This window comes from Glycine soja, chromosome 9, assembly GCF_004193775.1.
Source record: "Glycine soja cultivar W05 chromosome 9, ASM419377v2, whole genome shotgun sequence".
NCBI lineage: Eukaryota > Viridiplantae > Streptophyta > Magnoliopsida > Fabales > Fabaceae > Glycine > Glycine soja.
This window is the reverse complement of record NC_041010.1, coordinates 44,700,426-44,726,683: the sequence shown is the minus strand read 5'-3', so window position 1 is coordinate 44,726,683 and position 26,258 is coordinate 44,700,426. Positions and strand designations below refer to the sequence as shown.

The 26,258-nt window shown below is 27.8% G+C and overlaps 3 protein-coding genes across 3 annotated transcripts; 2 read left to right on the top strand and 1 right to left on the bottom strand.

Moving 5' to 3' along the window:
* Positions 1-6,387: 6,387 nt before the first annotated feature.
* On the top strand, positions 6,388-9,269 carry LOC114366901 (transcription factor NAI1-like). The gene is made up of 4 exons (XM_028323928.1): positions 6,388-6,523; positions 6,650-7,183; positions 8,125-8,475; positions 8,946-9,269. The coding sequence occupies exons 1-4, from the start codon at positions 6,488-6,490 to the stop codon at positions 9,027-9,029; spliced, it is 1,005 nt and encodes a 334-aa protein (XP_028179729.1). The 5' UTR covers positions 6,388-6,487; the 3' UTR covers positions 9,030-9,269.
* Positions 9,270-10,731: 1,462 nt separating this feature from the next.
* LOC114367536 (transcription factor bHLH25-like) lies at positions 10,732-15,025 on the bottom strand. The gene is made up of 3 exons (XM_028324733.1): positions 14,583-15,025; positions 11,713-12,072; positions 10,732-10,997 (listed from the first exon to the last, which is right to left on the bottom strand). The coding sequence occupies exons 1-3, from the start codon at positions 14,958-14,960 to the stop codon at positions 10,911-10,913; spliced, it is 825 nt and encodes a 274-aa protein (XP_028180534.1). The 5' UTR covers positions 14,961-15,025; the 3' UTR covers positions 10,732-10,910.
* A 3,992-nt stretch (positions 15,026-19,017) lies between these two features.
* Positions 19,018-21,550, top strand: LOC114425470 (cytochrome c). The gene is made up of 3 exons (XM_028392401.1): positions 19,018-19,274; positions 20,555-20,688; positions 21,116-21,550. The coding sequence occupies exons 1-3, from the start codon at positions 19,163-19,165 to the stop codon at positions 21,206-21,208; spliced, it is 339 nt and encodes a 112-aa protein (XP_028248202.1). The 5' UTR covers positions 19,018-19,162; the 3' UTR covers positions 21,209-21,550.
* The last annotated feature ends 4,708 nt before the right edge of the window (positions 21,551-26,258 follow it).

Below are 26,258 nucleotides of genomic sequence, written 5' to 3'. Positions count from 1 at the left end.
AGGATATATAGACATTCCAAGTTAAAACCATTCGTATGAAGGATATCATCTAAAGACATTATGGAAAATTAAAGCATAAGGGATACAGTTCTATCTTTTGAAGATTATTTGTATGCGTTGTGTCTGATGCGCGCTAAAAATAAGATGGGGCAAAAAATACATTTAATAAAATATTTTATGCTAATCTCGAACAGAAAACTCTCTTATACATTACACCACTCAAAACCTTACGGACGTTTGCTATAAGAAAAAAAAATCTTGTCCAAAAATCATCATCATCGGAAGTTATGAATTATGAAAAATTATAATTTCTAATGATTAATTAAATTTATTTGGTAGGTTATAAATATTCTCATACGAATTTTCTGAGAATAAAAGATTAATATAGTATTTTTATCATAATTTTTTAATTATTTATCACATTAAATAATTTAATGAAAATAACTTGATATTTTGTGGTAGTAAAAAAAACTTAAGTCAAAAAAGTAAATACCCACCTGCTCTCATGAGAATATTTTGATGGAAAAAAATAGTCAAAACAATTTCAGAAAAATATTTTTTCATGGAAATATTATTTAAAAAAAAAAAGATCAAGTATAAAAAACAAACATTCAAAACTTAAAATTCTCAAAAAACTAAAAAAAAATCATATACCAAACACCCCTTAACTTCTCTCATCTCATAAGACATCCTCTTATAAATACAAGTGTATGAAAGAGTAAATGTTGGTGGCTAAAGTGCTAAACCTTGAACATTCTTTTGTTCTTTGAAATATAATTAAAAAATTATAAATTGTTTTAAATAAGTTCTAAATCAATTAATTCTTTAAAATATCATTTTAATTATTATAAACAACTATAAAATACTCCACCAAAACAACAACTATAATTAACCTTTTTTTAATATAAAAAACAATCACTAAATGATTTATATCAAAATCATTTATTTTTTAATGCGTAACAAATTGGCTCATAAATTAGCACGTGGCATTATTTCTTATTAGTGATTATTAATCCTTTCTTGATAATGTAAACATGTCGTCATGAGTTTTGTTCTAGAGTAGTCAATACTTTCGATCATTATGTAAGGCTGTGAGCATGGAGCATTTTCTTTTTTTCTTCCATGATTCCATCTCAATTTTAACTTTTACCTAATTTTCCTTCTCTCTTTTTTGCTCTGTCTTTGTTTTTTTTTTTTTAATGTTTTTTCTCCGTTTCGTTTACATTTGTCGGTTTGTCTTGTTCATGCTTCACAAAATGTTCTTAAAAAAGAAAAACGTTTCACAAAATAAGTTTTAAAATATTGAGGTCATATCAGCTCTGTCTTATTCTTAGTATTTAAGTAGCACCTACATAACTTGTAGTAATATTAATCTATTCTAGCTTTTCTCTTTTGTCTTTTGCTTTTTTGTTTTGTTTTGATTTTTTTTTACACTCAATATAAACGTTTTCAAAATTTGAAGCAATTAAGCTCTGTCGTATCCTCGTACGATTATTCTAGTTCCCAACCTAATTGCATAATTAGAAATTGCACAGATGGGGCGATTGTGATTATGATATCACGTGATGCAGACACAAAGCAATCCCAGCCAAAAATGATTTGTTGAGAAGGGTTAATTTTTGTTTAGAGTAATAATACATAAATTACTAATTATTTTAATCACTTCATCAAAAATGACTTCTCATTTTTCTTTTTATTTTTCTATCCTATCATAAATTTTATATATATATATATATATAGTATTTTCTCTCAGTATTGAATAACATAATTGATGTTTATCAAATATTAATATTTTTATTTTTTATGAGATTTTATATATAAAAATCAAAAGATATTTTAATTATACTTATTACAGAATAAAAAATAAAATATTTCTTAATAATTATAATATTCAGTATGTTAAATTTAAAATTTTAAGAAAATGTTTATTTTAAATCATTAACAAATTCTGTAAAAAAATGATTAATAAATGTTCTACTTTTTCTTAAGGAATAAATGTTCTACTTCGTTATTCAGAAAAAAATGTTCTACTTCGTTACTACTATTAACTTGTTTTTAACATTAAGAAATGATGGATAAATCCCACGTACTATCAACCCTAGTTAAAGTGTTTTTTTTAAAATTTAGAATTCAAAGATTAATTTTTTGAAATACTGAAATATATTTAAGAGATTGAACTTAATTTCGTAGCAAATATTTTTTTATACACGGATGATATATAAAATCTTAAAAATAATATTATCTAACAATGTTACACGTACATGTCGTTATTAAAATTATTTGCAATATAACCTTAATATAAACTTGTTTAAATTATTCATTTGGTCCTTATAATTTTGTGGTTCTTATCTTTTTAGTTTCTATAGTTTGAAAATGATCTTTTTAATCTTTATAGTTTACATTTTAATTCTCTTTTAATCTTTTTAGTTTTGAAAGTGGTCATATAGTTTTATGATTCTTATTTTTCTAATCTCTATAATTTTTAAATTACAAAAATTAAAAGAGAATTAAAATGTAAATGAATTAAAATATAAGGACTAAAAAAATCATTTTCAAACTATAAGAACTAAAAAAAGTAAGAACGATAAAATTATAGAGAACAAATGAGTAATTTAACCCATAAACTTTTTATTTTTGTTTAAAATAAATCCTACACGTATGTTTCGAATGTCTCTTTATTGACACCACATTAGTAGAAGTGTATAACGATACCAGGAAAAAAAATACAGATTGTTAAATGTAGTAATAGGAAAAAAAATGGAAGAACCGCTAGCAAATATAGTCGTTAATACTGAACAGAAATATCAGTTTCACCTGGTGAATTAACAATGGCTGGTTTATTGCAAGCCATGACATTTGATTTACGTACTCGCTTTCGCCAAACGCATGATACGCATGTTGGATTAAAAATGTTTTTCTTAACACATGGTTATTTTATTACAAGCCATGACATGTGATGTTATACTTTTAGTTGGGTGTGTGATTAATAAAAGATGCTTATAAGTTATAACTATCATTTATAGATGTCAACCCAACCGTAAACGAGACTTGAAGTAAATAAATCATTACTCTCATATTCATCAAAATGTTTTTATAGATCATACTATTTTAATAAAATGTAATCATTATACTTTTTCCAATACCATTTTTTTTAATTCAAAGTAAATGTGAACTATTTTTTAAAATTAAATGAATAAAAAACCTTTTTTTATAAATATATAACAAAACTAAGAGTTTAGAGAAGCTAAGGCTATGGCCTTATTGGTATTGCCATAACCATGCCTCTTGAGTTGAGTATACAATATTCAATTGGTAGATAGTTAAATTTTTTAAATATATTTTTAGAAATTGATTTTCTAACTTTGTAAATGAAAAAGACTTTGTTATAAAATGCAAAATAATGATTCATCTCAAAAAGAAAAAATGGAATATTTTTGTTTTGCTATTGAAAATGTTAGTTTTAACGTGCGTTTTAATGTAAATATAAAATATGAACAAAAAATTATATTTGCTGCTCTATTAACATATTTCCAAACATAGTCCTAGTGTATCTTTGGGAACATGTTAGGGACTTCATTACAAGTTTTTCAAAGCAAACTCTCACTTTTATGGACAACAAATGTGACAAAAAAATTGTTGCTTCTCCGTTAAATTGAATTCAACGTTTATACAAATATACGTTAGTCTTCAATTATTTGGTAGAAGATATTTTGGTGCACACCAAAAGTAAAGTTGTCACTCATTATTTAATAATTTATTTTTTATAATAATTATTTTAAAAATTATATTAATACTTATTTTTAAGAGTTTTCCTAATCAAGACTTTTAGAATATTGATTAAGAAATTAAAAGAAAAAATTATACTAAAAGTAATTTTAATTAATTGATAATATAAAAAGTATACTAATAATAATCGATTTAATGTTTTTATATATAAAGTTTGGTTTTTCATTTGAAGTGTTTTGAATTCAGTTTGAAGGATAAATTCAGTTTTATAATATGTTTAGTTATCCTAAAAAATATATCTGCACATTAAGATTTTATCTGAAATTTCAGTTTTATGAAAATAAAATTTAGATTACTTTTATAAACTTAGTTTGTAACTTTAATTTTAATCTAAAATTTAATTTATACACTTTAATATAAAATTAAACTAAATCAAAAGTTCATGACAGAGTCACAGAAACAAAATTGTACTCCATGTATATATATATATATAAAATACTAAAGTATACTTTTGGCTTTTCTGAAGCAATAATTGTCGGTGTTCCGAGTTTTGAAGCCAACGAGTTTTATTTTTTGGCAATTAAAATTAGGGTGTTCACATGTATGAATTATTTGTAAAAAACCTATTTGAATAATTTAAGTTGGATTATTTATGTATTTAAATTAAAATTTAACCCAATTAATTAAAATTGCTTATGTATGGGTTGGACTATAAATTTAGATTTATAGACCTAATCAAAATCGGATCGAACGGATTAAAATTAATAAAAAAATTTAGAGTTGTTTGATTTAACTTTAAATATTATTAATATTAGAATTCTAAGTGTTGAGATTGCAAGTGTTGTAACTACTAGTATTGAAACTTCGTAAGATATAACTTTCAGATACATTGTTATTTGTTTAATCTTTTTTCATGTCTATTTTTTCTGTCATGTTTATAATATTAATGAATCATATTTTGTTCATTTGTTTTAGCAAATCTGGTTATAATAAATTTGGTTGTAGTAAATCTGATTGGAACAAATCTTGTGATTCAAATTATTACAGTCAAGCTTGTTGAATAATATTTTGTTTTAATTTATATTAGTCTATTATAGAATATTATATTGGTATTAAATAAATCAATTTTTCTATTTTCAAATATTTGATAATATTGTGTTAATTATATTAAATATTTAATAATATTTAGATAAATCATGATATAAAATAATAGTTTTAAAAAAGTTTAAATTTAAATGGGTAACCTACTTGTCATAACTGGACCAAATTAATTAAATTTGACTGGGTTGGGTTGGATTTAAAAAAATAAATTAAGTTAGATTGGACTGGGTTTAAAAAAATATAAAATCTGAATCAAATCAAACCAATTAAATTTAATTGAGTTAGATCATAAATTTAATAAAAACTGACGTGAATGAATTGACCTGCAAACACCCCTTGTTAAAACATTGGTTCTTTGATTTGCTCATATACTTTATACCAAGGCAGTTGTTACTTGTTATTGACAATTGAAAAATTGAATTTTTACATAAATTTTATACAAAATATTATATTATTATGTAATAACAAAAGAGATAAACAGAAAAGACAAAATGTAAAATAGAATAGTTAATTTAATAGAAAGATAATGATTTTTTTAATAAAAATATTGTATAAATTATGTAACTTAATTGCATTTTATTCTAAATTCTAATGATTAGTGGCTGTGCCTGCATAAGAATAGTATTATCATTATAATAAAAAAATAATAAACACCAAATATTATTTAACATTTAGAAAAGAAAAATATAATATAATAAGCATTTATAAATTATTTATCATAGAGAGATGTCTATATTATTTCTCTTATTATAGTGCTCTTACTTTTCTGGTCAAGTCAACTTCATCAGAAACGAGAATTAACTTCCCCACAGTAGCTAAAATAGCATGATGGGAGAATTAAATAAAATTTAGACTTGAATATTAATTTGGTCTCCGTAAATTTCTGATTTTTTTTTTAATTTTAGTCAGGTAAGTTTTTATTTTTTGTCTATTTTTAGTTTCGATAAATCTATGTTTTCTAATTTTAAGATTTTATTTCTTTTTTTTATTTTTAGTTCACATAAATTTACACTTTAAAGACTAAAATAAAAAAGGACGTAATTTACGTTCCTAATTATCTCCGTAAAAAAGGACGTAATCTAAAAAAGAAAAAAATAAATTACAAGAATTAAAATTAAAAAAATATAAACTTATAATATTTCTATTGTTATTAATCATATGACCCTTTCAACTAATTTAAGTTTCTTAAAAAGATAATTATTACATTAAATTTATTAATTATTTATATTATTTTAAAATTATCTTTTTATTCTCATTTTATACGGTTATTTGTTTCTCATTAAAATTTAAAAAGAGAATAGTTTAGTAAAAATATATAAGAAAAAATAATAATTAAAGCTTCTAAAAATTAAAAAAAAATCTTATAAAAAAGGATAAATATTTTTTTAAAAAAATCTTATAATTAATTACAGAGTTAATATTAAGCATAAAATTTATTCAGAAGAACCATATATAGATGGTGAAACTTATTTTAAATAATAAATACTGGAGTTCTATCAATATAATTAAATATAAGTTTGATCCATTTTTTTTCTTTTTTTATTCTGTCACTTCAGTACCAGGTTTTGCAATTTGCTATATAAGTTGCAACGCCTACTGTCTATCAACTACGCTTAAGCAGAAGGTCTAGTCAAGGAGTTCTTCTCTCCAGGCAATAAAAATGGAGGATTCATTGGAGAATTGGATTTCACAGTTGGTAAAATCTCCCTCAAACCATTATCTCAGTGCATTTGATTTGACTATCTCTGGCTAAAAATAAACTGTATAACAAAGCACAACTTATTTTTCTCCTTAGTTTATAAAGTTCTCTTTTTTGGCACAGGAAATGGAGGAATATGATGATGTGTTGAATGAAAGTCATCATGGCTCATTTGATGAGCAAGAGTTCCTAAGAGAGATCCTTGAGGAGCAGCCAGAAAACTTGTCACCTCAAAGAGAAAACATCTGCAGCACCAGCCCCACCAACAGCACTGTGTCCTTTGATGAGGCAATTAGCTTTAATTATGCGAGTGGCAGCACTCTCCACAAAAGCAACAGCTCCAACTCCATCAAGTCTTTGAAAAGATCATCATCATCAAGTGTCTCACCAGCCTCCACCACCACCACCACCACCACCACATACCTTCTCTCTTTTGATACCTCAATTGTTGAACCAATCACACTTAAACCTTCCCCTAAGCTTGATGTGGTGAAAGATGGGTCTGAGTTTGATGCATTGATGCCCCAAACCCAACCAAAGAAGAAGGTTAGAAGGTCATGTGAGACACGGCATCACATAATTGCTGAGAGGAAAAGGAGGCAGGAACTGACAGGGAGCATTATAGCACTTTCAGCAACTATTCCTGGGCTCAAGAAGGTTAGTACTTCTGTGATTAAACTTATTCAATGCTCTCTGTGCCCTTTTTTTTAGTTTCATTCTTAATCTTTTGTAAGGATGAAAGACACAACTTTTTATAATTGTAAAAATTAAAATTAGTCCCAGAAATTGTTCCATTTTCATTGATTAGAAATATGAATAGATAGTGCTTGACCCACTTTTCTTTGGCTTCTTTTCTTCTGAGTCAAACACATTTAATCAATTTTTTTTTAAAATAGTTTAACTTTTATAAATAAAAAAGTTTAATGAAAAGATTTCTAAAAGAAACTGACTGAAAGAACTTTTGTTTCTTTGGTAAATTACTCGTTGAAATACTGTAGTGTTCACCTGCAACTGGGATCTACTTTCGTTTTTTTAGTTGTTAAGAATTGATATATCTACTTTCACTATTATAGTATTATCAGTCACAAGTGGGTAATTTTTTTTAATGAAAAAAAGTGGATAATATTTTAATTGTATTATATTGAAAACAATCAAAATATGACAACCAAACTAATAATGACACCGGAAAAAACAATTAAAGAAAGTTTTTCATGGTCCACTGCTTTATGCAGTATTTAATTCAAATGTCAGATGCATTATTTGTTTTTCTGACAACGATATTGATATGAAGACATTCTCAGAAAAAGTGTTAACTAATTTTTGTTGAAAGCCTTCAACACATATAGGATAGATATTTTTCTTTTAAATATAATTTATTTTATATTTAAAAATTAATTAAAATTTAAATCTTAAATACATTATTGTTGCGAGGAAGAAATCATTGAAGAAAGTTTTTCATGGTACTTTTTTTATTTACAAAATTCATGGTCCACTTCTTTATTTAGTATTTAATTCAAATCCTAGATTGTGTGAGTGGCATAAGGGGTAAAATTATATTAATAGTTTATTATAACTAGATTTCCTGTCTAACTTTATAGATGGACAAGGCTTATGTGCTTCGTGAAGCTGTCAATTACACAAAACAACTTCAAGAGCGAGTTAAAGAGTTGGAAAATCAAAACAAAGTAGATTCAGCAACATTCATAAGGAAATCTGAAGCCTCCTCAGATAAAAACACCGGCAATTGTGAAACGAACAAAGAAATATCACTATTTGAGGTTGAAGCAAGAGTCCTAGATAAGGAAGTACTCATTGGAATCCATTGTGAGAAGCAAAAGGACATAGTGTTCAAAATACATGCCTTGCTTAGAAACCTCCATCTATCTACAACCAGTAGCACCGTATTGCCATTTGGGACTTCTACTCTTATAATCAACATTATTGCTCAGGTATTAAACGATGTTCCATGAAATTAATATCTTCTTTAATTCAATAAAATCTTCTAATTTAATTAGAATTTTTTTTGTACAATAGAGAAAAAAATCTAATTAAATATGGTCATGTTGTCATTATTGAATTTTGTAAAAATTATTACAAAAGTCATATCTAAAATAATTTTTAATTGATTGACACTATTTGAAAATTAAACTCTAAAATCTTATTTCATTTCAAGTCTATAATATCATCTTGTAATATTGATTCACATAATCAATGTTTGTGTGTTCAAACTTAAATGCATAATTTGTAAATGTTTTGGTAAATTTTTTTATCTATAAATTTTAATTTGTTAGAATATTAGTTTTATTAGAACAGAAAATCAAACATGGGATCTTTTTTTTTTCTTCCTTATTCATCCAAGCTAATTTATATCTCCAGTTCCGCTGATGTGAAATTCTAAATTGATTTAACTATTATGCAGATGAATGGCGAATACAGCATGACCAAGGATGACCTAGTGAAAAAACTTAGAGAATATCTGTTGGAGGTGTATGACATGCAATAGTGAATTAGTGATCCGTGCTAGTGCATCAAGGAAGTTCTCAGTTTGTATTAAAAAAAAATATCGTATTGTACTTTATGATGGATTGAGGATGATTTGAGAAGTTGTTGCTCCTTTGGTGATTGGGTTTAGTTTCTTTGTTGTTGCATAAAATAAAATAAAAAAAGAAGAAGAAACGACGAACATGTTTGTTTATTCAAATGCTATATAGTAAAAAGGTATGTCGTCTGTCTTGGTGCTTCAGTTTTTTGTTTAATTTTTCTCATGTACCAAAAAAAAAAGTAACACGTACAGTAAATTAATCACCGAGATTATATATATATATATATATATATATATATATATATATATATATATATATATATATCAACAAAAACATAATGTTTTCTTTGCAAAACCGAATTCATTATTCCTCTAAGTTGCCTTTTCAACACATTCCACAAATTTTGGCTAGTCAAGAAAATAACTTCCACGGTCTAAAATGAGTAACACTTCCGTATAGAATTCATTATAATAAAAAAAAAACCTTATTTCACATGAAAAAAAGAAAGAAAATAAAACTACAAACGTGCCACAGCATTTGAAGAACTTCCAACTCCATATGAATAACAATCAGAAGTTCAGAACCATGTTTTGATTCACTAGCTAGCTATTAGCTAACGCAGATCACTTTTGCATATCCTGTGACTTCAAACTCAACATGCGTTGCAGTGTTTTTACTAGATCATGTCATGTTATACATATGATTGACGCGTGCCTGAAGTGTGTGCTTAATTCCATAAGAATCTTGATATATACAAGAATAAGAATATAGGAAGATACCCAGGAAGGAAGCACACTCCACCAGCCCCACAACGTGAAAACGTAATTCCAGAAAAGCTAGATAAACATAGAGAAAAAGTCTAAATATTCAACATGACAGAATTTCCAGCAAGCAAACAAACCAATCAATGATATCTTCCAGCAATCCAGCATAACACGAGCAAGCTAATTAAAGATGCAAGGTCCAATGTTGGATTCCCATTGGACAAATTAAGGAATACACATGAAACTTGGCAAGTATGATTTTAGCCAAGATCAAAACTGAAAAAGAATATCATGCATAATCTTATCCTTGTTAAAAACTGTACCTCTGAAAACAATGATGTTTCTCCAATTCCATATCACCCAGGTTATGGCATACAAAATAGCACTTATATATATATATATATATATATATATATATATATATATATATATATATATATATATATTTATTTATTTATTTATTTATTTATTTATAATTCTTATGAAAGCACAATTTATTTATTGTTTTAATTCAAAATTCACAAAAAAAAATGTGACTTAAGTGATAATATATTAATTTAATCGAATCAATTTTATGTTTTATTTGTGATACTTTTTTTTCTTTCTAAAAACTGAACCAAATAGCGTTACAAACACTCCTAGCTAGACAAGGTATTGTTTGGAAATATAATCACTAGTTCCTATTCCACAAAATCACAAAATTTTATTTATTAGTATAATCAGTGAAAATATAAATTATAATAGTTAAACAATTTTAATTATAATATAAATTAAATAATAAATTTAAAATTACACATTTTACTAAAATATAATTTTATTCTTAAATTTCTTATTTTGAAAGTTATAATTCTTTTTCATGAAGGATTTCTTAGTCTCTATTTTCAACAGAAGCTTAATGTTTCTCAAGCAAAACCGAATTCATTATTCCTATGAGTTGCCTTTCAACATTCCACAAATTCTGACTAGTCATGGAAATAACTTTCATCATCTAATTAAATGAAAACATTTCCATATAGAATCTACTATTTTAACAATTGAAACAACAATCAGAACCATTTTTTGATTCACTAGCACGGATCACTTTTGCATATCCTGTGACTTCAATATGCGTTGCCGCAGTGTTTTTACTAGATCATCAATTGTCATATTATATTCGTTATTCATCTGCAGTAGAAGTATAAAAATTCAGAATTGCATATCATGTTAAAAATATGGCAAATGTTAATCAATATTCTAATAAACTCAATAAAAAAATTGCATATCATTGTTGCAATCTTGTTTCTATTTTTATGTAAAAGGAAAAGCGTAACAAGAAACAGAAAATAAAATGGAAAGAAGATTGCAACAAGTGAGATTTTCAGCATAAATAAGTCTATAATTGAACAACCCAAGATAATTAATAATTAATCAAGAGGACTTAATAGTCATATAGTAAAACATCATGCGACTCCATTTCTTGGCTAAAACATTTGACATATTAATTTAAAAATTTAGTTGAAATACACTTATTAGAAAATCACTAAATTATGATTTGAACAAAAGCTTGTCTCTTGTACGTTATTTCATTCTAAATTATATGTATTATGTATATATCATCAACAAAATGTCTTAAAATGTCATCTCCCTTTTGGACTCATTGCTTATATATATATATATATATATATATATATATATATATATATATATATATATCATCAACAAAATGACTTAAAATATTTTTATTTATAATTTATAAAAGACAAATAGGATGTCATGATCAACTGTGAGAACATAAAGTGTGAACAAAAAAAGACAAAATTGAGAATACTTGAAATAATAGACTTGAGTTGTGTTCACAGACTATTGCTTTGAAAAATTAAATGTTTTGACGGTTTTGTACCTGAGCGATGATGGTAATTTTAAGAGTGGAAGTTCCAAATGGCAATACGCTGGTATGGGTGATAGAAAGATGGAGATTATCAAGCAATGACAATATTTTGAGCAATCTCTGCCTCTGTTTCTCACAATAAATTCCAATGAGCACTTCCTTGTCTAAAACAGTGACTTTCACCTCGAGGAGTTCTTCATTCACATCCACAAATCCATGAGTGGCTTGATCATTTATGGAGAGTGGCCTGTGCTTGTTGAGTATTATTGAATTCATACTTTCCTTTCTCTTTTGATTTTCTAGCTCTTTCACACGTTCTTGAAGTTGTTTCACATAACTGACAGCTTCACGCACTACATTGACCTTGTCTGTCTATACATACATTTAATTCACCAATTATTAAAAAGGACTATATGATTGTAAGTTCTAAAGAATCTAAACTGTGCTACCTACCCGTCAACTATATCTATTTGCACTTGGTGTTCAATATAAATACTACTTTTTTAACATTTTCCACCTTTATAGTACCTTATTAGATTTTGATTATTTTGAAATGAGATTTGAGATTTATTTATTATATATTGTCGCATATATACATCTACAACTTTTAGGTGGCATTGGTTAGACTTTAAGGTTTAAAATATGTAAGTTCACAAACCTAACATGGTGAATGAAACAAAAAAAATGCCAAGGAAACCATTAAATATTTTAAAGAATTGCATTATTTATACAACAATTTACAAACATTATTTTTTGTCATCTCTCTGTCTCTTTTCATTACATTATTAATTACATATCATATTTCTGTTTTCTATATTATCTTCTCACTCTTTGTTGTAAAATGTATTGTACAAAATACATGTTACATTTTTTTATTTTAGATAAAAGACTGTTAACAACATACTCACTATTATTTATTAAATTATTAAAAATTATATATTCATGAAATAAGATAAGAAACTCACTAAATTTTGTAATTTTAATACATTTCAACCAATAGAAAAATATTAGATTGTACTTAAAGGTAATAAAGGTGACAAAATACGTCTAATATAAACAATCCACAAATAAGGCTGAGTTGGACTCTAATAATTTATGTTAGAAAATGACCAATTTATCTCAATTTGATGGGTTGGGCCTATAAAATGTTGACCCATAAATATTTAGGTCGATATTGTTGGGTGTTTTTACAAATAAAATTACTAACACCTATAAAAGATTGTGAAAACATATAAAGATTACATCATAGAAAAAATAATAATAAACACAAGAATTTAATGTGATTTGACACTTCTTCTGTACGTCCAGAGAACTGTCTCAATAATTATTTCACTATCACAAGAAGAATTACAAGATTATCCACTCCAAATAGTGCATCACTCTACAAATTCGAGTACATCACTCAATGATTATAATAAATTATAACACTCTCACATAAAGACACTTTTCTCTCAAAAAAGTGACTTTGATTCACAATTTTTCTTCTCATACACTCTCTCTACATGTATTGTTTCTCCACTTATTTTCTTCTTCATTTCTAGTGAAGATTACTATCAATTATAATAAATAAGTTCTCTTGTAAGTTGAAACAAAAACAACTTTCAATACATCCATTCAATTAATGTTCATCTAGTAAAATGTAATCTTTCATTTTATATTTAAGTCATATAAATCTTAATGATAAAAATTTAATTTTCAATATGCATGTACACTGTACAAATATTAAGTTAGATATTTCAATGGATTATTTGTCAATAATTACTGATGGATATAAAAATTATCTACAATTTCTTTTTCCAACGACCATATTATGGAAGGAAATTCATATTTACCAACGGACCTAATTGAAAGTCTGTCAAGTCTAACCTAAGATTCTCGGGCCAAAAGTCTGTCTAGCCTAAACCTTTCAAATTGGATATCAAGCCTTAAAATATTTAGGAGACTTTGGTTTCAAGACATAGGATTATTTTTTTTAGGAATGATTGCAGTTTGATACTACACAAAATTTAGACGCATTTTTTAGAAGTTTTTTTTTTTTTTCTGCTTCTCAAGTAAAAGAAAGTGTATATTGGAGGCAATGAAAAGAAAATTTTAGTTCTTATGCATACTTCTCACTATTAGGCTGACTCTAGTGGGTTAAAAGTTGGAATTTAAAGTTTTACTAACAAATTACAGAGGTGATTGAGGTGAAATTATAATTTTAATTACAACATCAACAATATATAAGTTTTATTCTTTTCGAAAACACTATGATTGGCAATGTTATTTTTAGATAAATTAATATATATATATATATATATATATATATATATATATATTCAGTTAGAATTTAATATTCATGAAAATGTTTTTCAAAAATCAATTGATAAGAAAAACAGTTTAAAAAGTATGGGTTATAGTTTAAAAATCTCTACATCGTAAAAAAAGAACTCATATTTAATATAGTTTTGCAATATAATTATTATAATAAATAACAATTTTTTTATTATACATGCCACTTTATATTTGAAAGACAAACGTAAAAGATCTTTACAATATGAGTGCATATACATTATTTGTTCTAACAGAAAAGGCAGTGAAAGTCGAAATTACTGGTTAGATTAGATTATAATTCATTTTTAGATTTTCACGAGAAAGCAAGACAACCATTCTTATCACGTGATCGAAAGCAAAGTAAAACATCCTAATGATACTAATTAAAAAATCAAGAATAATGCCCACAATTACATTTTTAAAGTTTATAAAAAGAAACACGAAAATGACAGTTTCCTAAATGTAATTACTTCCTCGAAAATAATAATTTTACAAGAAACATACCCTTCAGGAAATTGTCATATATGTTAATACTAACTTAAATTAATTGGCTAATAATAAGTCATTACCTTCTTTAACCCAGGAATGGTGGCTGAAAGTGCTACGATGCTCTTAGTCAATTCCTCTCTCCTTTTTCTCTCAGCCAATATGTGAACTCGTGGCCTTGTTCGTGGGAACGCCTTTGGTTCAACACAATATTGGCTTTGTGCTAGGCTTTTAGGAGAGTGATGTTTTTTAGGGTAAAGTGGTTCAACAACAGGTTTATCAAAAGACAAAACGTAACCACCCGTTGGAAATGGTGAGCAAGGTTTCAAGTTGCTTTGAAGGGAAGAAGAGGAAGAAGATGAGGAGAAAAATGCTTGTTGAAAAATCATGTCTTTGGAGGACTTTTCTTCGGTGAAAGAGATCATGTGGATTTGATTATTGAAGAAATCATCATCACCCATTTCCTATATTAACAAATGAAAAATAAAACAAAATGCAAAGCTTTAAGAGAAAGAGTATTACTAAGTACTAGCAATGTGTATTTGATAATTAGTTCATATAGGTATCATGTAAGAAGTTTAAAATACACTAATTTAATCATGAGTGTCTTTACCCATTGAGAAAGCAAGTCCATCCTTGAATCCTCCATTATTAGCATAAAGGGGATTTGGGCACGTACGACCAAGGGAGTTGTTGAAAGGATAATCTGTAGCAAGAGGTGGTCTAAAAAGCAAATGTGGATTGCAATTTAAATAACCGTTTTATTGGCACGAAAGAAAGATATAAAAGAAGTTTCGAATATGAAATGAAATAAATAAAAGGAATCTTCTTAAATTAAGCAAAAGCAAATATATTATAACCAATATTTTTTCTCTATTTTTTTTTCTTCTATCATCCAACAAATACAGATTTATGGTCAGATTGATTTGATGGAAATCGGTGAGGGAACCATATTATGGGTAAAAACATGGTACCATTTAATCATTCCACGTGTTTGGAAGTTCCTAACAAGACAAACAAAAGAGACAATTCAATAGCTCTCACCTAATAAATCATTTCATCTTGTATTTTTTTTCTGACTTTTCATTGGTGAATTATTCTTAAACCCTATTTGTCCTAGCCTGGCAACTAGCATTATATCGCTAAAAAAACATAGTATACGCAGAGAAATTATATTATAATCAATCACTGAATAATTCATTGATTTAAAACAATTATTGAGGGACATTTTTACAAAAGTGATATTTTAAAGAAAAATCATGTTCCAAATCATGGGTTATTTCTATCACATCAAATGCAGGAAGTATTATTTTAAAAGCAGCTTTGTGTATATATTTTTTCATGCAGTGAAAGACACTATCTTGGGGATACCTGTTGGGCTGAGACATTTTATATTGATTATTTTAAAATCGATGCAAAAACTCTATAACGGATGTAAAAAATATTTTAAAGATTCTTTTTTATATCAGTTGTAAATAAAACTGATGCAGAAAGTGTGGCAACAGAAAACATGAGACCTTTACTATATCGGTTGTAAAATAACCGATATAATAAGTAGACGGCCAGAAAATGAAAAACACTTTACTTAGGATCTGCGTTTGATGTGCAGAAACGACCCATGATTAGTAAATACAAAGTCCATTATTGAGGTTTATTCGAGCGGAACATGCAATTTTCATCAATTGAAGAAGATTCCGTTAAAGATTAGCGTATTGTCAATTGTGTGTCGTACAATTAGTAGGGCCACTTAAAAAGTTTCACCTGGCTCTAACTAGGCTATAGATCTAGCACGATAGAACGGTTATGGAACGTTGAGCACCATTAAACATATAAAATGTCATACAACCACAAAAAAACATATACATTAACATTAAAGTTCTTATGATAAAAAATATAATTTTGTTATAATAATTTAGATATTAATGAACTAAATTATTCATCCCATAAATAAGTAATTTTTTTACTTCTTTTATATAAAAAATATATTCATAACTATGTGTTAGATTCTATATATAATTTTTATAAATACTACTATTAGTTTTAAAAGCAAGACCTGAACCTCACAAAGAAAAAAAATTATGAACTCTATTTTTTATTTATACAATAAAAGTACACATGCTTTTTTTTATTTGTTGTATTGATATTGATCGGAATTTGAAAATAATTGGTTATACATGTTTTCACCAAAAAGAAAATAAATGTTTAAGTTATTGAAAGCGTACTATACCAAATAGTTAGTTATACACGTTTAAATTCGATCTTTTCAGTAAATTATTAAGTCCCATGTTCATTTACAATCATCCTCACGCACTAGATGTTTCACATGCAATGACATACCATGTTACTTTTTCTTCTATTGAAATTTGAAAGCAAGAGGTGGGCAGTGAAATTAAGAAAACTCTGTAGTAATGGTATCATGGTAAGTTGGTAATAACCACGTGAATGTAGTTATGTAGGGACGGATTAGACTAATTTTTTTTCTCTCAACTTTGCTAAGGACCATACGGGTTGAGGATGAATTTGCTTATTTTGGTTTTCACCTTAGAATGAGCCAGGCTTAGAAGTGATAAATATGAAAAACTAAAACTCAATCTTTATCTGCGTCAGTTATATGACAATGATAAGAGGATCCTACCAAGTTACTTGCATATATACATTGTTTGTCAAGTACTAGTAAGTTTATACATGCTCTCTATTTTTATTTTTATTTTTTTCATAAGGGAAAGAACAAAAAACTAGTCATTTGATGTAAGAGTGGGAGGCCAGACTAGTCTTGATGATGTCATGGATTATGTCCCTTAGGTGTTGGGAATATTGCATATCTCCTTTAATCATTTGAACCACAGAGAGAATCTAACTCAAAGTGAGCTAATTGGAGGTTAAGTTCCCTTGCAATCTGTATTCCATTACTTCAAACCCCAAAGTTCAGCAAGTAAAGCATTTCACAAACCCAACTTAATGAATAGAGAGAGCTTGGGCAAGAATATTTGATGATTGAGGCTCGAAACAATAGAAGACTTGCTGTTAAAAAACAGATTGTTTCTATGTTTCCATAAGGCGTAGACCATTATTCCAAACAAAGAAGCCCAGGTTCCCACAACAGATGAATACCCTAAGTCTTATTGTAGTGATAGACTCAAGTAAAACTAAAAGTATGTCAGTATCCTTGTCTAGTGGAAATGTGATCCTAAACGAGACTGTTGATTTACTAATCAAAATTGGATTATTAGTCTAAATCACATTTTCAAACGGACCTAACTATCATGCATATTTTTTTGGTTAAAATAATTAAGTACTTATGAGCTATTTTATTATACTTCTATTAATAAGTTGTTGATGTGATTGGAATTGGATTTATCTCTTAATTAAGATTTTAAATTTGAGTCTTATAAATAAAAAAAATATGATTAAGAAAAAAAATTTATTAAAAATGATTAATTAAATTTTCTAATGAAAATTAATCATATGATAACTAAAAAAATTATTTCATACTAAAAATATTTCACACTTGTAAAAAGTGAATTAGATTTGAGTCTTATAAATAAAATTATTTTTGTTGAAATTATCATCAATAAAATTAATAAATATTTTACATTAATATCATATCACATGATAATAATAAAAAACTATTTCATTATAATTCTTGAAACTTATCCCTTCATTTTTATCCCCCCTGAGAGAATTAAAAGGGGCGTAGTGTTTTTCTTTGTGTAACTTCCCTAGTCCCATATTTGTGACCTAAGCTATTTGAACAAAATCTTTAGACGCCTTCTTAAGCTCTTAACTTTCATGCTTATGTGTAATCATCACAAAGTTTTGCATTTGAACATAAGTGTTACATCCTCACCTTTGTGAATTATTCTTTTGTAAAAAGGCCTTGTAATCTTGTGAAATCCTGAAAATATTCGGAAATGTTTGATGAGAGAATTTTTTTTTTTATTTTCTAGGAATATTTTTTAATTAATTTTTTACCAAAAAATTTAATTTCAAATGCATAACAAAATTTGTTAATTCCTAAAAAATATGATTTCCAAAAATTAAAATTATGATTTCCGGGTGATGAAAAAACTTTTGAAGAGATTATGAAGAAGATATTTGTATACGTGTCTAGATTTTAATTTATTTGTCTAGAATTAAAAAGAAAATCAAAATTATGCAAGTCAAATCAATTTAAATCTACACAATTTTTTTAAAAATGACAATATATATTTTTTCAAATCGGGGCACTAAATCAATTATGAGTTTCTTTTAATTATAAAAGTAAATCAAATCTTTATTACATTTCAACATTATAATTTAAGTTCAAAATACTTTTTTTCGGTTAAGCTTTTCTAATTCTATCTAAGCACAAAAAGAAAAAAAACATTATACTACTAGTTTTCATGCAAAACTATTATGTGAATATCCAAAATGCATTACATATTTGATTAAATTTATAAATATATGATATATTATATTTTTAATTAATTTTTCACAAGGTACTACTGCATTCCAGAAAGGCGGTAGGTGGCAAGTGGCAAGTAATTGGGGGTTTTAAAAGAGATTTATGTGACCGTGGAGTTGTCTGTGGTATCCATCCGCGCATATTCTCATTTCAATTTGCATTTGCATTTGCGTTTCATTTGGCGTTTTGTTTCTTTCTGGAAGCTTCGTTCGGGCATCAATGGCGTCCTTCGATGAAGCTCCTCCCGGAAACTCCAAGAACGGCGAGAAGATCTTCAAAACCAAGTGCGCTCAGTGCCACACCGTCGACAAAGGTGCCGGCCACAAACAAGGTATCTATCGTCACTCATCATCTTCGTTTCCCTTTTTTTCTTTACCCTAATTAACAATCAGATCTACGATTCCGATGCTACTTTTACATCAGCTTTTACTTAAATCTCGATACTCCATGCTCTAAGGTTCAGGGTTTAGTCGATTCGCGCGCGTTTTAACACTTCGTTGTCGAATAGTAAAAAGGATTTTAATTATTGTTTATTTTAATTAATGGCTATGTGATATATTGTTGTGATTTTTTCGTTGTTTAGGTTCGAGAGTTACTCTGTATTGATGTTGAGGGAAACATTATGCTTGTTGAGGTTGGAAACTCGTTGTCAAATCTGAGGCTTATTTTGATGTGGAATTGGTTTTTGGAAACTTTAAATTGTTTACTTTAGCCTGTTCCAGCAACCATTGTGGAGTTTCGCCCCTAGTTATGTGGTTTGTGTATTAGAGATTGAACTAGAGAGAATTAAGAGGGGAATGAATTGATTGTATTAGAAATTGATTGGGAATGCAAAAGTTTAATTTTCATGCACTGTCAGTGTAAGTAGACCATGTTTTGATAAGCTGCTTCATAAATACTTGTAGGAAAAGAAGATAGGAAAGAAAAATGAAATAAGCTTCTCCCGTAAGCTTAAATTAGCCAATTGTGTGAGTTAAATCAGCTTTTTAGACAAGCTAAATGATTGTGGCTTCTACAAAAAGCTGTTTTAACTTGTGCATAAGTTAAGTTTTACTTATGGGAGAAATTTAGTTCATTTTTCCTTCTTATTTTCTTCTCCTTTAAGTGTTTTTGAAAAAGATTATCCAAACAGAGTCAAAATATGATTTGTGTGTATGCTTTATGCACAGGTGTGTGAGTAGATAAAAGAAAAGACATGGGAGTGAAAATATGGGTGTGTAAATGGACTCTCACCAACTAACTAACTAACTAAAATCAAGCAGAGCCTAATTGCATTGTGTAATCTATTTAGCCAACTTTACCTGGTGAGAAATAACTCTCTGAGACATTTAAAAAGTTTCTTATGTTGAATTTCCTTCTTGCTTTTGTGCAAAGTCTGTAGAATGAACAAAGCCTAATGGTTGTTGCCCTTGCTTTGATAGACTTGGTACTAATTTGTACATAGCTTATCTGTCCCTGTATGATTAGTTTATCTCTTCATACTATTCTTCCACTTATCTGATCATACCCTCTGCAGTTATTTCGTTAGTTTTCTGTTTCTTGTCTCCTCTACGTGATTAATGTCACTATGTAATGTACTAAAGTGTTCGCTCAATTTGTTGACAATCTTAGGACCCAATCTGAATGGTTTGTTTGGAAGACAATCTGGTACAACTCCTGGATATTCCTATTCTACTGCTAACAAAAACATGGCCGTGATTTGGGAGGAAAAGACCCTCTATGATTACTTGCTCAACCCCAAAAAGGTACATCTCAAATTAATATTTCAGTATCAAATCTATACCAACCTGCATATAGTTATCATTTCATGCTATGCTACTTTATTCTGCTTTCTCTATTATAATCGGGATATTGTGGTGTTAAATTTTATGGTAATGTTGCAAGGTGACATTGATAATTTGTTCTTTATGTACAGATGACAAAAGTGTTTTTGTATTCAAATGAGTTTTAATTAATTAATCATTGAGTATCCCAATGTAAAATCTCAAATATGCTTATGTAGCCTGATTGCGAATCATTTCGTGCCACTTTATTTAATTTTCCTTTTGAGTTTTAGTGTTTTCTAATGTAGTTAGGGTGTGTTGTGTTTTACTGCATGGGGACATTGAAAATTTGTTTCCTCCACTATGTTACTGATTTGTGTTTTATTTTATCCTCTTCTGTCTTGTGCAGTATATTCCAGGAACGAAGATGGTATTTCCTGGTCTTAAGAAACCTCAAGAACGTGCAGATCTTATTGCATATCTTAAAGAATCTACTGCTTAATGATTAAATTTTCATACAGTTATGCACTTTGCTTCAAAGTTCTGGAGATTTAGTTTTCAGACATTTAATTCTGTGGTGCAGTAAATACTGTATCAACAAATAAAGTAGACTTGATTGGTTTGCAATGCTATTTTGTTCGTTTTGCATTGCTTCTTAAGAGGCTGCCATATATTGGCTACTGTTCAATTAATTTGGTTGTTGAAAGTTTAAACATTGTTATTGATATAAGTTAAGCTGGGAGCACAATTTAGTCTTTCTTTGTTGGATAAGTGATTTGTAAAATCATGTAATTGTTTACTTTGTTTTGCATATCCGAATGCAATGCGTACTTATAGTTCGAAATTTTAAGCACGAAATTCAATTCCAGGATCAATTGGCCCTAAAGAAATTTGTGCTGAACAATTTCTATTTGGCTACTAGTCTTTCTATTGTCATTTTATGGAGGTAGTTGCCATGGGAATTTTGTTTATGATTGGATGACGAGCGAAAGGGAATGGGGTGTATTTTTCTCATAAAATGGAAAGCAAGGGAAGTAGAAGAGTAATTATTTACCAGGGAGGAGGAATTTTATTTTACCTCCTATATGGTAGATGACAATTTAGGGAAGTAGAATGAAGAATGGTTTTACTCGAGAAAATTTGTATCCATGGATTGAAAGCTTAATTATCTTGTGATTTGGATGGGTTCATTGAGTGCTTAGTTCTTTGGTAAGAAGAGCGATAAATATATTTAGGGCATCCATTTGGGATTACGAAGAAAAAGGCTAGAGCATACAAATGCAGTGTTAACGATCTTATCTTGTGCGAAGAGTAAGCTTGAGTTATTGGTTACTGATCTCATCTATGCGAATTGTGTTAAGGTGTCAAACTTTCTGTTAAGGGGGTTAATTATTGTTGTGTTGGTCCAATTCAGTCTATGTGAAATTAAGTGACTTCTATTTTTTTTTTAAGAGATTTGTGTAATTAAAATAAATGTTAATATTAAATTAGTTTGTACGAAGGGATATTTTAATTATTATTTAATTGTTGAATGTTTATTTTTAAATGACATGTAGATGAATTTTAAAAATATAATGAAATCTTTTGGGCCTGAAGCTTATATTTTGGCACATTGAATGCCTGTCCTTGTCGGGTCAACTCAATAATTTGTTCCTTCAATTTTATTTTTCAGTGCACACATTAATGAAGAATGTTACTAACATATTTTTTATTTTTTATTATTGCAGACATTTACTAAAAATTGTAAAATTATAAGTGAAAATCATTGATCAACGTAATGTAGTGATTTATGTAATCAATCTCACTAACGAGTTGTATAAGTGAGAATCATTGAATAAGAAGTGAAATTTATAAAATTATGATTTTTAATTAATTTTAATCAAATATGAACTATGAAGAGTGTTAAAAAAGGTGTATTATTAGTACTGCATCTCTCTTCATTTATTTTGACTGGTCAATAGTTGGAAAAAGAAAAAAGAAAAAATAAAAAAGCGATTGGGCAATTGTTGGACTGGTCTTTGGGGTAGACTCTTTTCACACTATAGCTATTTGTAAAGTGCAATCCAATAATTCAATGGTTATCTGGATGTGAACCAAATATTTTCTTAGGATCCAGGCATTCAGCTGCACGTCTGTTCTTAAATAATTTTTTTTGAAACATATTAGAGATACATGCCGTCTTTATAGTGGAGGTTTTCACATTAGAGATACTTTTTTTTGGTCTACACTCAATGATGTACCCTTACTGTGAGGGCACCATTGTCAATGAGGGAAGGATTTACTTTCATTCCAAACGTAGTGGAAGTCTTGAATTTACTTTCCAAGCTTCATATATATGAGTGCAATTTCACTAGTAACTATTCATGCTTTACCGAAGATCAACTTAAATTTACTATCGGAGTATAATTGATTTCACCTTTTTCTTTATCCTCATTTATCTACTTTAATCACATTCTCTTACATATGGACTGATAGATCTTTTGTCATGAATCCTCCCACGTGAAGAAATGTAATCTAAATACTGGCTTATTCAATTAATATTTTGTATTTCAAAGGAGTCTAACCCTTTCATGTATATGTGCACCAAACCTTTTTCAATTGCACTGATGTCAATTCCTTTATAGGTGGATAGAATTTTTAATTGCCAAAATTTTCCCATTGTAGATATACCTTAACAAGTAATTTATTCATGTATATTTTAATCCAGCTTGTTCATTAAGCATTCTGCCTATTATTGTTTAAGAGATGCCTTTAGTTTACACCAATAGTATTAAGAATTCATTCAAATTAGGAATAAGCAATCAGCCAACATGGAAATAAAATTATTTTAACTTAATTAGTGATGTTGAGTTATAATTCTAAGTATAATATTAAATATTAAAACAACTTTATTATTTATAATGATCTACTTAACTTAAATATAATATATCTTCAGTGAATAATTTTAACTTAACTATTGATCTTAAGTTTAAATTTTAAATATGTAATTATGTTAAATACTAAAAAAGAAATTACTTTATTATTCGTAGTGTTATTGCTCAGCTTATGCATAATTCTCTAGCGGAGAATATATGTAATTTGTAAAAAAAATCAATAAATAAACTATAATGCAGATAAATAAAGGTGGAGATGAGAGTAATAAACTAATAACTCGATTTTGTCTTATATACTCTTATTCATGGCATATATTAAAAAAAAAATACGACAATAGTTGCAGTTGATTTTCAGATCATTGCCATGTGTCAAACAGCTTGTTTCGGCTCTAATTTGTCTTTTCTAGTCTGAAATGGGTATGTAGAGGTCATAACTGTGTGGAAATTTCAACCTTAAAAAACATTTTTATCGTAAAAATTATAAATAAAACATAATAATTGAAGAATTGGGATTTATGCTTTGTTGGGTTAAAAAAAATGGGTTGGAATTAAAACTAAACTTCATGTTATTTTTTTTTAATTACACTCCATGACTGACCTTTTAAAATGAGTTTGTACAAAATATATAAGTAAATGTGTATCTATTCCTAAATGGTAATAACTAAGATCATAACCTATTTAAAATTAAATTACCAGTAAATATGTTCTTATTCATATATTTTATTAATGAATATACTTTTAAAAAGGTCTTATCTATTTTCGTTTTATCTAGACAAACAATGTTACTTAATGTCGTTTCTGGCGGATCCAAAACAATAAAATACACACTCAATTAATTTAGCACTGACCACAGTTGTATCTATTGTCGACGGACGAATAAGAAGCCATTTCGTAGCTTTCGTTGCATTGCACACTTATTAGTCAAATATGTTTTAAATTAATATATGAACAGGTAGTGTAAAGAATTTTTATTTTGTTAACCAATAACAATCATCATATTATCATATATTAACCTTTATAATATCAGTTGTATCTAACAACTGCAGTTTATAAACTTTCATGAGTCTTTTCTTTTTCTTTTTGTAAATTATATTATTTTAACACTTTATGTCAATTAATTCATGCACCTTCCGTACAACTTACAAGAATTTATTATTCTTATTCCAAAGAAAAGCATTGTGGTTAGCTTTCTTTTCAAAAGTAGTGTTGTGTTTGGAACATGACTGTCCCATGTCAAAAGTAAACGAAATGTGATGAAGATAAGTGGGTGCATAACAATTCATAATATAATTTGTGAAACCTCAATTTATTTTTTCTCTCTCTCATCCTTTCTTATTTGTTCAATTAACATTTACCAAAGTGAATTCATAATTTCTTGTTGTCTTTCAAACTTACACGAAAGCCGTACCCGTTAGGTTCAAATAGGTCCAATAAATTTTGAATCCCCACACATACACAAGAAAATGGTTTGAAGAATTTCTCAAAATTAGAAATTTCTTCTAAATGTATAAATATATAGGATAAACTTTGCATTGACACGTATTGTTTGCAACTATAATTAACTTTGTAGCTAGGATACTTTTTATACAAGTGTATGTTTATCCACTATAAATTCACTGTTGTTTTGAAGACTTTTTGTGATACCTTTTAGCAATGGTGGGGAATGTACAAGATATGATGAGATTTGCCTTTTTAATGTAACAAAAAGGAATCAGTAACACGTGAATTTTTCTTACTGAAGATTTAAGTTTATGGGGGAATTGTTTGGAAGACGTCGTCCAAAGATGTTTGATTCGGTTCCAAACAGAAACGTGTTTTTTTTTCATTGCAATATCTACAAATTCTAAAGTTAGATTATTCGTTTGTTTTATTTACCTTGATTGACAATTCAAATACAAGTTGTTTTGTAAAGTCTTGTATATATTCTTATTTATGCTTCAGATTCCTCTCCCCTACTCTATCTTTCAGTGGTTGACCTCTAACTTTTACAGAACTTTGAAGTAACTGATGATCTTTGAATGTCTAGTACTAATTACTTTGTCAACTCTTTTAAAATTCAACTAATGCTTTTTGATAGGATTAGGGAGTAACTACAGGAGTTTATTTGGACTTGTGAAGATGACTTAGAACAGTAAACTCTAATTTATTTCAATAATTTTTTTAGTGAAACTTGTCAAAATAAGCTGTTTTTAATCAGCTTAATTAATTTCTCATTCAGTAAGCTCTCATCATGAGACTTTATGTCATAAATTTAACCTTGAAACTTATTAGAATAAGCTGAAAAAAAACTTATTTTGATAAGTTTTACCAAGAAGCTTAATGAAATCACTTAAAACTTATGGAAGTTATAAACCATTTTCGCAAAGCTCAAATAAACTCCCCTAGGTTCTTCCAAACGCTATGCTTAATTAAGCTGGTTAGCATTTTTAGTCCCAAACAAACAGATATAAGTGAGTTGCACAATCTTTTTCTCTTCTGATTTTACGTCACAATATTAACTGAATCCACATATATTTAATTCTCTTCATTTCCAAGCATTATAATATTTATGTATCCATTCTCCAACGGGCCAAAACATAATGTGACCAAGAATGTATATATTGGCCCACGTCCTACATGAACATCCACCCATGCACATGGGATTGTGGAAGCAACAGAAAGGGTATTAAATGCATACTT

Bases quoted from the DNA above. Each gene is read 5' to 3' on its own strand.
- LOC114367536 (XM_028324733.1), bottom strand. From the start codon at position 14,960: ATGGGTGATGATGATTTCTTCAATAATCAAATCCACATGATCTCTTTC. The intron at 12,073-14,582 runs GTAATGACTTAT...ATGTATGTATAG, and splicing joins CCATTCCTGGGTTAAAGAAG to ACAGACAAGGTCAATGTAGT. The intron at 10,998-11,712 runs GTACAAAACCGT...CTTCTACTGCAG, and splicing joins AAATTACCATCATCGCTCAG to ATGAATAACGAATATAATAT.
- LOC114366901 (XM_028323928.1), top strand. From the start codon at position 6,488: ATGGAGGATTCATTGGAGAATTGGATTTCACAGTTG. The intron at 7,184-8,124 runs GTTAGTACTTCT...CTAACTTTATAG, and splicing joins CTATTCCTGGGCTCAAGAAG to ATGGACAAGGCTTATGTGCT. The intron at 8,476-8,945 runs GTATTAAACGAT...ACTATTATGCAG, and splicing joins TAATCAACATTATTGCTCAG to ATGAATGGCGAATACAGCAT.
- LOC114425470 (XM_028392401.1), top strand. From the start codon at position 19,163: ATGGCGTCCTTCGATGAAGCTCCTCCCGGAAACTCCAAGAACGGCGAG. The intron at 19,275-20,554 runs GTATCTATCGTC...TGACAATCTTAG, and splicing joins AGGTGCCGGCCACAAACAAG to GACCCAATCTGAATGGTTTG. The intron at 20,689-21,115 runs GTACATCTCAAA...TGTCTTGTGCAG, and splicing joins ACTTGCTCAACCCCAAAAAG to TATATTCCAGGAACGAAGAT.